The sequence below is a fragment of the Giraffa tippelskirchi genome, chromosome 1, assembly GCF_054371585.1.
Source record: "Giraffa tippelskirchi isolate mGirTip1 chromosome 1, T2T-mGirTip1v1.2.pri, whole genome shotgun sequence".
Classification (NCBI taxonomy): domain Eukaryota; kingdom Metazoa; phylum Chordata; class Mammalia; order Artiodactyla; family Giraffidae; genus Giraffa; species Giraffa tippelskirchi.
This window is the reverse complement of record NC_137275.1, coordinates 67062388-67074498: the sequence shown is the minus strand read 5'-3', so window position 1 is coordinate 67074498 and position 12111 is coordinate 67062388. Positions and strand designations below refer to the sequence as shown.

Sequence of the window (12111 nt, the reverse complement as noted above, 5' to 3'; positions counted from 1 at the left end):
TTTTCCCCAGTACTGAAATTAGTATTATAGAGTACTTTGACAGTCAGTAAAAACTTAATACGCTTTCTATTTTTAGCTGTTAAGAATCAGTGTACATTTCTATGTTAATAATATTTCTCTGTTTTGGAAAATCTAAATTCCAAGTTACTATCTGTGAATTAAGTGTTACACCTATTAATAAAAAACAGTAGTATTTCGTTCAGCTCAATGTTCCGATTTTTAAAATTAAGCAATTTTACCTATTAAACATATTTCTTTTATCAAGTGTTTTCCTGCCACTGTAAAAGAATTACCATCAGATTAGATTTTAAACCTAAAATTATACATTACTACTTCTATTTATTTGATACTAAGTTTCAAATAACTATTAGACTGCCACTGCAATACAATTTATACATGAAGAAAAAGCTTACTCTTTAAATGATAGCTTGGTTTGTCTCAGGCTCACCTAAATAGTGCCAGCTACTAGAACAAAGTTCTTCCTGAGCTTTCAGCAATGAACTGCAAAACTGATGGACCTACCAAAGAACTCAGTTATAGTATCTTCAGACTTATTCTTTTTAATTTTTTTGGCTATAATGCGAGGCTTGTGGGATGGAACCCACACCCCCCTGCAGTGGAAGCACATATTCTTAACTACTGGACCACCAGAAGTCCTGGACCTAGTCTTTTCTTATTGATATTTTAATCTGAGCCAGTGTTTTTTACTACATTTTGTGCACAATGCTTTACTTTTCTAAATACTATATTATCATGAAGCTATTTTTCAAGATATTTAGCAAACAAAATGAGTCCCTTAACAACGTCTACAAAATTCACTATCATACTAAATATTAAAAAACAAACCCAAAAGTGAAGTCCACCCAAACTTTGAAGAGCTGGGCTTTTTTTAGTTCCTTTCCCTCTATTACCTGACAACATAGCAGTAATAGATAGGACCTCATTAGAACAGTTGTAGTCACAACTTGCAATAACCATTTTAGCGAGCTGTGGATCTAGAGGAAACTCAGCCATCATGGATCCCAATTCAGTCAGATCTCCATCATCATTTAAAGCAGCCAGATAATTCAAAAGTTCTAGGGCTCTCATCAGAGTTTCAGGAGCTAGGAGGAAAAGGCAATCTATTAAGACAAGCTGCCTTAATAAGCAAAACCGTGACAAAGCACAAACTATTAGAAGCAATCTCATTTTTCATTCTACAGTGGACCAAATGTAAAACTCAAACTGCCATCAAATTCAATTACAGAGATCTAGCAAACTATGAATCATATAAAACTGCAAAACTTGCCTATACAGTAGTTAAATGTCACCTTCTTAAGTACATTAACTGTTAACTCAACAATGTTTATCAAATTATTCTGCCTCAAAAAAAAAGAAAATTTTTCACATTTTCATGCCCTGCCAGTAACTCCCAAATAATTCAGTTACCCTGAAAGATAAGGAAAAAAAAAGAGAATTTGCTATTTTTCCACTCTTTTAGTTTTAATGCCAACACACAAAATTTCTCTTGATGTATTGTAAGGGAAAGGTAAAATGTATTTAATATATGTAAGGAATAGGACAGTCAATTTTGGTTAAAAAGTTTGATAAAACATGCTTTGAGACTTTATACCTGGTGGATCCATAAAATCAAAATGCACCAAATCATCAATTCCAAGTTTCTTCAATTGTAACACAACTGATCCTAAATTAGAACGCAAAATCTCAGGATAGGTATTATCCTAGAAAAATACAAAAACATTTGTTTTGTTAAATATCCCATAATCTTCTTGCTCCAGAAAAAAAAAAAATATCTGTTCTCCTCCTTAGCTATTTACTTTGGCATTTCTTCTAAAGGACTGACTTAGACAGGAGAAAAGTATTTGTTGGACTAAAAAGGAATCAGATACTTCCTGTAAACTATCTTTATAGGGTTCGAAAGGTTACCACTGGTGCCCACTTCGACTTAGAACTGTAACAAAGGGTTGTATTGGTAGACTACACCATAATCTCAGGGAAAACCTAAACAGCTTATAGTGCCAAAAGACAAGATAAAGTAAGTGAAGTAATTTTCTTCTGGTAACAAGTTTAACTTAACCTTCCAAAAATAGAGTAAGGACACAGTAAAACCCTTACCTGCATTTCTGTTTTGTAAGCTTTCTCTGTATAAAGTCGGAAGCACTTTCCAGGTCTGGTTCGTCCTGCTCGACCAGCCCTTTGCTGAGCTGAAGCTTTACTAATGGCTGTCACTAAAAGGGACTCAACTCTGATTCGAGGATTATACACCTATTGGAATGTAATAACATTACAATTCGTCCTCCAGTTAAACACAAAACTGTGATCTAACAAAAGTATCCAAAGCTCAAAGTTAACCCCAAAATAAACAAAATAGTATTGATGACTAGCATAAATCATGCTGGGACACAAACAAAATTCATCATTCCTTAACTTTCTTTCCGGTATTCTGACTCCAGCATTCTGAGAGACTCAAGCTAACATGAAAAGTCACTTAATACAGAGATAACTCTACTCTTCCTAATTTAAAATACTTTCAGTTTTACCTTACTTTTATATGGTGGATAGTGCTGAAGGTTTTTGCCTGAAAAACAAAACTTGTCAATTTCAACACCCAATGTCCCGTGTGGACATCAGGAAAAATATTTTGAACTCAGCCCAGAAGGAGTCAGTTATATGCTGCCAATTTAAAGAATTGTTTTCCATCAAAAACGTGAATACTATATACAACAAATTCTCCCAATTATAAAACATAATCAAATGCAATCAAAGATCTTAGGTAAGAAAACAGTTTTATTTATTAACTGAGTAATCCCTTAATCCCTTAATTTGGCTATGGTGCTTGGGTACTCAGTACTGCTGAACTAGAGGTTAACATAATACTTTTTTTTTTTCAAGTACTATGTCTGGCATATAATAGAAACTAATTTAGCTGACTGAGTGACTAATAGGCAGGGATGATAATCCTGTACTTTTTACCACTCCTTACATGAATATACACTCACATATAAAACTCACGATCACCATACAGAAACAAAGAAACCAATGAAAAGAAAGAAAAAAAAAATAGGATTATAAACATGGGCTTAGTATGTGAAAGCCAGCTAGAACCAAAGGCTCAAATCACAGACTTCTGAAAATGAAACACAAACTGGAAAATAATTCTAAAAAGTAAACTTCAGGCATGAAACAAGTAAGCAATAAGTACTATTAAATGAACACTAATTTATAAAGTGCTATAGTACTAAAATATGTACCTTTTGTTTAGCAAATCCAGGATCAATTACAAACACCACACCATCTATTGTCAAAGATGTCTCTGCAATGTTAGTTGACACAACAACCTGTTAAGATATAAACAGTATTTAACTTAAACTACAAGCCAAATAATAAGATTAGTCATTAACTTATACTAAACAATCAATTACAAACCAGTAAATAAACAGGAATTAGGTTTAATCTTTAATAACCAATGCTATATAAAGACAAATTAATATTTAAGAATTCAAAGTTCCATTTAGTTCATCATAGCACCTTCCTTTTTCAACAAAAAATCTTCAGGTTATTACTTGACTACATTAGGTTTTAATTATTCAAACAGCAGAACAAAATCAAAAGAAAATAACTGATAAAGCAATAAGCTTATCTCACAGAAAGTCTTCCTGAGAAAACACTCTTTGGTTAATATTCAAACTGTACAACATGTACATGTTTCAATACTTTCAGGCAATATTTACAAGGGAAAACTATATCACCAAAAGTCAACTAAATATTTTAAATGAAATGGCACACGGTGGTGAAAATCTCAACTTACAATCGAGTAAGAATTTGGCATATCATCAGAATTGAACACAGATGTTCTGGAAATCTCAGAGGGTGTCACAGCATACAAGGAATCTTAAGGAATGATTTGAACTTTTAATTGACGTGAATAAGGTTCAAAGCATTTACATACTAACATGATTGTTTTTTCATGTGGGTGTTGTACTGTATTTTAACTATGCTTTTGAAAATTAGGGACCTGAGAATGACATGTCACATAATTTTTCTTTTTAAGCAATGGAAAAATGGGATCTTCATTAGTATTTTTCTCAGAGCATCTGATTTGAGGAAGATTACTGCCATTAAGGTTGAGATGCCTGAATATGCAAGCAGTTGACACAGAAGATGAATCACAGTCTGCTCTTAAAGCTTTTAAAATTTGTAAAGAAAGATTAGAGGTGGAATGGAAGTACAATGACATAAAAAACATGCCATAAGATTTTTAAAGGGTTTATTTCCCAAGCAAAGACAAGGAAAACTTACTCAGAAAATGGCATTTAGGAGAGCTGTTGAAGATAAGGTGGGATTTACCCACAAGGGAGAAGTGAAGAGCATTAGCAATAGAAGGTTCTGCTTAAACAAGAGCATGTGGGTAAGAATGCCCTTAGGCACATAAAAGAAAGGACTCACATTGCCAGGTAATCTTGGAGGTTTAAAAGGCTACTAGAACATCATAAACAGGATGCTATTATACAATTATTTACATGTCTAAAACTAAAATGCTCCCTTTTTGCACTGATCAGCTGAAAAGAACACTAACTAGCAAATGAGCAGTAAACTGTAAGTGGTCTGATGTTAATGAAATATATTTTCCAGAATATTCACAGACATGAACATTCAATAATTAGAGCTGAAGCAAGCATAAACAAGGTCAGGAGGTGAGCTTCAATAAGTATAACCAGAGTTTAATATTCTTCTACAAAGTCAAGTGTGTTGCAGTGGAAAGAGCAATGAATTAACAGGTAGGTATCAAAGCCAGGAATCAAATCTAAGTAGCTAAGTAAGAATGGAGAGGTTTTAACACACTCAAACTTCAATTTCGTTTTATAACTCTTGCATACTAGTCAGCTGAGACAGAGCCTTTATAAACTATACAGAATCACAAACCACATGCTTGTTATTATATAAGAGGTCTTGTGGCTTTCTGGAGTTCTGGAGTAACAACTGTAGTTCTGGAAAATGTACATCTAAATAGAAGTTTAAAACATATATTTTGGGGAAAAAAATACACTTCACCTATTTCTTCTAGAACAAAATACAGACAATGTAATAAAAATGTACTGATGCAAACTCTTTAAAATTTTGCCCATAAATATTGGTTTTCACATGTTCTCTCTGAGTTTGTGTGACAAACTGTACAACATCTATAAGGAGGTGTGGATCTGTGATTCTGCAGATATTAAGAATCAGGTGATGACACCAACTTTGGCAAGCTCTGTGTCATTACTGTTGAGTCAACTGCCACCCAAAAGTTAAACTCTGAAATCCGAAGTGTTAAAAAAGACCTGGAGAAGCACAGCTTTTAGGTTTTCTCCAAATACTAAAAAAATTAATGGGCTAGAAAGCTTTAAGACGATAAAATAATTTTTTGAGTAGGACCTCCCTGCCCCATGAGAAGTGGGTTTTGGGACAAAAAAGAAAAAACTCTTAAACTGTACAACTTTGAGCTGCAGATGTAATACTCTCTAAGGCTAAAGAAAACATGCACGCATACACACTCAGCAAAAAAAAAAAAAAAAAAAAAAAGACAAATAAATGATACAAGTTATCTAGCTGCCTTGGAACCTTAACAGTGGGGTGAGGCAAGTATCTATTTAGGAAGCGGTCACAACACGAAGTGGTCCTGAATTTGTCAAAGAATGCGTATGCTACGTATGCTACAAAGCTTTCTAGACTACAGCTTGGCAATAGTGTTCAAAGAGCCTTAAAGAGTGTTCAAACCTCAATGACAAAGGAATTATTTCAGATAAACAGCCCAATATATAGAATAAACTCTATAATAAAAAAATTAAGACAATGCCAATTCTAATCTTTTTATATTAAATGTGTTAAGAATAAACTCTCATCTAGATTTATCTCCTCCCCCCTCAATAATCTGCTTTTTAATGGAATTCACGTTGATTTATTTTAATAATTCCATTTCAAAGTACTTGAGATGCTCTACTTGAATTCTATTTGGACACAATAATGCATTAAGGTTAAAGAAGTGTGGGTTTTTAGTCCCTAGGGAACTCAGTGGGGTCTCTAATTCAGTGAGGACATTAGCTTATTTGTTTGTAAATATTTCAGCAGTACCACACTAAGTTATCTTCAGATAGTGGATCATTAAGCCTCTCTTTAAAACTAGAGAGACATCTCCACAAGGGCCATTTCTCTTTTTTATTGAGCAATGTACGCTCTGAACCATGTTAATTAGTAAACTCTGAGATAAGATACAGAAAAATCAGCTATCTGTATGGGCAAAATTAATGAAAATGAATAAAAATAAAAATAGTTGCTGGATTTAATAACACCAAATCTATAAAACAGCAAATATAAGTCTCAGTCAAAAAAATGCATACGTAATTTATTGATGAGTAAATATTAATGCATGTACAAAGCAACTGCAGCTTTAGCTTAAATATCAAGAATGATCAAAACAGGTAAAGTATCCACCCTCAAAAATGTATGTATTGCATTCTTAACTTTTCTTGACTATTAGAAAGCCTGAAGCATACCACTGATGCTATGTTAAAGCACCACGCAAAAAGATCTCAGTAACTATTTGTAAAAGGAATGCTAGTTAAGTACCCAATGCCCATAAAAGTTTACCTTTAATACAGCCTACATTTTAAAACTTTAGTACTAAAAGGCTGTTTTGTTAGTTTCATCACAATCAATCAGAAACTATTTTGCATAAATTAATACAATGAGGAGTAGACAACAAATGAAGTACTACTTTACAAAATGTGATCCAATGTAATTTAACAAAAGTATGAATCAAATAGTATTTTAAGTAATTGGAAGTAATCCTTAAATCCCTAACTCCTTCTACGTAATTTTATTTATTTTTGTGCTTTTGGTCAGTTATTATTTTTTTTTGAGTACAGCTGATTTACAATGTTGTCTTACTTTCTATTGTACAGCAAAGTGAATCAGCAGGACATTATTAGTTACCTATTTTATATCTAGTAGTGTGTATATGTCAATCCCAATCTCCCAATTTATCCCTTCCTGTAGTTTTAAATTAATTGTGAGTATCAATCAGTGACAGCATTCCTGAATGAAAAGTCTCATTCCAGTAACTGGCACAGTAATGTTTAATGAATGAATTCATGACAGAAGAATTAAGCCTTGGCCTTTATTTTATAACACAAATAGGATATTACCAAAGTTATAGCATTTAAAAAAAGAGAACAGGAAAGCAGCAACTGAATACCAGTTTCTCCTCTTTTCCATATCCTCGTATAACCTGTGTGCATCTTCATTACCTCTCCTCTTTCCCCACAAGCCCATCAATCCTTTCTCCTACTTTAACTGGACCTGCCAGGCCCTGGGTCTGATGGTCACTTAACTCATCTTGCCAGCCAGTCAGTGCTTGGCTGTAGTGCATTTCAACGGTCTCGGGTTTTCAACTAGTACTATCTCCCATGACCAGCTTCAAAATATATGACTGGATGAGTAAACCCTTCTCTATAAACTTTTATAAAAATCGTTCATTTTCCCTTAAACATGCTGGGCTTCAAAGTATCTTCCCTCATAGAGAATGATGCACCACTGCCAAGGGAAGTTCCCCCTTCCACTGGGGTCATCCAGAGAGGCTATGAGAGTGCTCCTTCTGACTTCTAAGATGAAGCTGACTCATGCCAGGAGATAACATGATTTCCCAGCAAGAGATCCTATAGCTTTAGCTGAATGAAAAACATAATTAGTGGATGATGAAGTAGCACTGTGGCTCTATGTTTTGATTCTGAATTAAAAGCCCGAGATCCCAAGGTAAGCCAAAGCCCTGGAAACTCCAGTGGCCTCAACATCACACACATATACAACTGCTGTTGAATCACTCTTTTTAGAAAGACAAAATTCTTCTAAATATTCTAGGATTTACAAGAACATGAAAAGCAATAGCTTAAAAACCAAAACAACAACTAATTCTATTCCGTGGGCTTAAACTGTTAAGAGTCTACAAAATGTACTATGTACAGAACTGGCACCAGACTAAACCTAAATTTTCAGTATACTAGTATTAACAGAGAAAAGAAGAGCTCAAATATGAAGTTAAGGTGGGCTCCATCAAAGTAACTCAAAATGGAATGAAGAGAACTACATGAAAAGACAAACATGGTAAACCTTGCTGTATCTACTCCAAGAAAATAAAATCACCATTTTAAAATTAAAAGCAGATATACAAAGTACCCATGATTTCAAGAAAAATTAGATCATCTGCATGGAAGATGCACTAGCTCCACTTTATTATAGAAATGTTTAAGAAACAACTACTTTTATACACATCCACTGATGCAGAATGAAGTAAAAAAAATTACAGAGAATAAGTACTTTTCAGTCAACAAATCACCTTCAAAATTATATACTAAAGTTATCACTTAACATTTCAAGTTTCCCCCAAAGTTCTGAATGTAAATAAAGTAACAGAAAATATTTTAACATGTTCTAGAGACAGTACTATGACAAAAACAGTTGCATTCAACATAATGAAGCTATATTCAGACCATTTTTTTTAAAAGTCATGTTCACAGTTTTTGATTTATGATTAACTCAAAACCTGATTTTTTTCCCCCTATCAACCTCCTGTTAATTTATACTCCACTAGGCTCATGGCTCAGATGGTAAAGCATCTGCCTACAATTCAGGAGACCCGAGTTCAATCCCTGGGTTGGGAAGATCTCCTGGAGAAGGAAATGGCAACCCTCTCCAATATTCTTGCCTGGAAAATCCCATGGACAGAGGAACCTGGTAGGCTACAGTCCACGGGGTCACAAAGAGTCGGACACGACTGACCAACTTCACTTTCACTTTCAGGCTCATGCTGCCTATCTTTTCAGTAAGATCTTTCAGTTTGAAAAATGTATCTGGTTCATTTAACTTTTAGACAGCCAAGTAAATAATTAACCAAGATATATTTCAATATCTTTATAATTTTTCAACAATCATCAAAACTGTTAAGAAAAAAGACTGAAAAAACCCAGCAAAAAAAAAAAAAAAAAATTTTGACTCTCTTAGGCCTGTATACAGAAATAAACAATAAATCCCAAATTTGATTGACAAATAAGTCGTAATATTTCCCAATGTTTTTTCCTACATGAATAGACTCAAGTGTATAGTGGTCGCCATGAGGGGTTACTTTGTTTTAGAAATGCTAGTACCCTGTATACACTCAGTTTAATCCATGTCAATCATCTTCCAAGGTGATAAAGGTAATCATTTTTTTTTAATAAATTTATTTATTTTAGTTGGGGGCTAATTACTTTACAATATTGTAATAGTTTTTGCCATACACTGACATGAATCAGCCATGGGTTTACATCTGTTCCCCTTCCTGGACCCCCCACCCACCTCCCTCCCCATCCCATCCCTCTGGGTCATCCCATTGCCCCGGCCCTGAGCCCTTGTCACATGCATCGAACATGGAATGGTGTTCTGTTTCACATATGATAATATACATGTTTCAATGCTATTCTCCCAGAACGTCCCACCCTCACCTTCTCCCTCAGAGTCCATAAAATTGTTCTATGCATCTGTGTCTCTTATTCTGTCTCGCATATAGGGTTATCGTTACCATCTTTCAAAAAAGGTAATCATTTATACCCACTTTAAAATACAGATTTCAAACTTTAAAATCAGATTATGAATCATACCAAAAATTACATGCAACTTTAAGTAATCTTATATAAATGGCTCAGATTTTTAAAAACCAAGACGACTCTACTGTTCTAGTGGTTTTCAAACCTTTTACAGCAATGCAATCTTAAAGGATCTATCAGAATCCCCATCTCAAAAAACAAATGCATGGCTGCCTGTATCAAACTCAAATCTCCATCATATCCATTCCCCAACAAAGCACCCAGAAACAAGGCTGGCATACCCCTGGCCTCTGTTCCTGTGATAGGCAGATATCCATACCAATGGGATCCACAGTTCCTACCCTCAAGAAATCCAAGTATTTTATTCAGTATTATTAGTGCTACTGTTATCAGAAGTCTGTGCAGTCAACAGACATGACACTTAGGTTGGTTCCAAATCAGAAAAAGAGTACGTCAAGGCTATATACTGTCACTCTGCTTATGTAACTTATATGCAGAGTACATTATGTGAAATGCTGGGCTGGATGAAGCACAAGCTGGAATCAACATTGCTGGGAGAAATATCAATAACCTCAGATATGCAGATGACACCACCCTTATGGCAGAAAGCAAAGAAGAATCAAAGAGCCTCTTGATGAAAGAGAGGAGAGTGAAAAAGTTGGCTTAAAACTCAATATTCAGAAAACTAAGATCATGGCATCTGGCCCCATCACTTCATGGCAAACAGATGGGGAAACCAGGGAAACGGTGACAGACTTTATTTTGAGGGGCTCCAAAATCACTGCAGATGGTGACTGCAGCCATGAAATTAAAAGATGCTTGCTCCTTGGAAGAAAAGCTATGACCAACCTAGACAGAATATTAAAAAGCAGAGACATTACTTTGCAACAAAGGTCCGTCTGGTCAAAACCATGGTTTTTCCAGTAGTCATGTATGGATGTGTGAGTTGAACTATAAAGAAATCTGAGTGCCAAACAATAGATGCTTTTGAACTGTGGTGTTGGAGAAGACTCTTGAGGGTCCCTTGGACTGCAAGGAGATCCAACCAGTCAATCCTAAAGGAAATCAATCCTGAATATTCACTGGAAGGACTGATGCTTAAAGTGAAACTCCAATACTTTGGCCACCTGGTGCAAAGAACTGACTCATTGGAAAAGACCCTGATGCCGGGAAAGACTAAAGGCACGAGGAGAAGGGGATGACAGAGGATGAGATAGTTGAATGGCACCGCCGACTCGATGGACATGAGCTTGAGCAAGCTCCAGGAGTTGGTGATGGACAGGGAAGCCTAGCGTGCTACAGTCCATTGGGTTGCAAAGAACAGGACACGACTGAGCAACTGGACTGACTGTGTGACAAAAATTCTAGGGAGAAGCCAAGGAACTGAAGAAAAAAGTACTTTGTGCCAAGTGATTTAATGGGGAGAAAGACATTTGGCCACCTTCCTCACCCTAAGCAACCTTCCATTTGCTAAGGAAGAATTTCCCAGGGACAGGGTAGCAGTACCTGTCAAAAGATATGCAGAACTCTACACAAATACATTTACTTCTATTTACTTTGGAAATACAGATAACTATGTAGCATACAATTCAGATCACAATCACCTGTAACTTACTCCTTGATTTATAATTCAATACAATTTGATATCTCACAGACAAATCTTTCAGGACCAATGCAATGTTTATAGAGAACATTTCAATGTTACCTTTCTTCCGATTGCTCCATTCTGTTTTTTCGGAGGTGGAGGCTCAAAGATGCGTTGCTGCTGCTGAGGTGGGAGTGTGGAGTACAATGGAATGATTTTGATGTCACCGACTTCAGGGCCCAAATCATCAACCTCACGCTTTATTCTCTTACAGGCTTCATCAATTTCCTACAAAATAAAAGTTTAAGTGTGCAAACAAAATGAATACACACTGAAACGTTTTAAGTATTTACCATAATCCTAGTTCTTTGCAGCTTATGTTAGTAATCACAATTAATTCAGCAAATTTCATTGGGATTTCAAAAATAATCCAAGAAACTTTGATTTCTCTAGTCACATAAACACACAATTGCCTTACTGGCATTCCACACCCTTTTTTCTTAAGAGTCAATGTCCTAATTAATTCTCAACAAATTGTACTAAAATTGAAATTTCTCACTCAGGAATATTTAACTGCACTCATAACCTTTTCAATTTTCACAATCTACAAGAAATTGATGTGCTAGATATTTTAAATAAGCCAATTAGGCTTTAATGTCATGTATCACTAATGCAATTATATGGAAGATTTGCTTCATTGTGCCTAATGAGAACACATACCTCCACAGTATCAACACAGATATTTAAGAACTAGGTTAACCCAAATATCTTAAAGCCTCTTCAAAAATTTCCCTAATACACAAAACAATTCCAACGCATTTGCATTTAATTCCAGGTTTCGAGAGAGGACACAATGAATACTGGGAGGGTGTGAGAGACAAGAGAGGTAGGTGAAGGCTCTAGGGGATG

General features: G+C 35.1%; 1 protein-coding gene across 2 annotated transcripts in view; it reads right to left on the bottom strand.

The window, feature by feature from the left end:
* Nucleotides 1-12111, bottom strand: part of DHX15 (DEAH-box helicase 15) — a 52585-nt gene that overhangs the window by 7622 nt on the left and 32852 nt on the right. For both annotated transcript variants that reach the window (XM_081544808.1, XM_081544890.1), the window contains exons 6-10: nt 11323-11490; nt 3252-3338; nt 2116-2265; nt 1613-1721; nt 912-1103 (exon numbers count right to left, since the gene is read on the bottom strand). In XM_081544808.1, coding sequence (XP_081400934.1) covers nt 912-1103; nt 1613-1721; nt 2116-2265; nt 3252-3338; nt 11323-11490 — 706 coding nt within the window. The remainder of the gene's footprint in view (nt 1-911; nt 1104-1612; nt 1722-2115; nt 2266-3251; nt 3339-11322; nt 11491-12111) is intronic.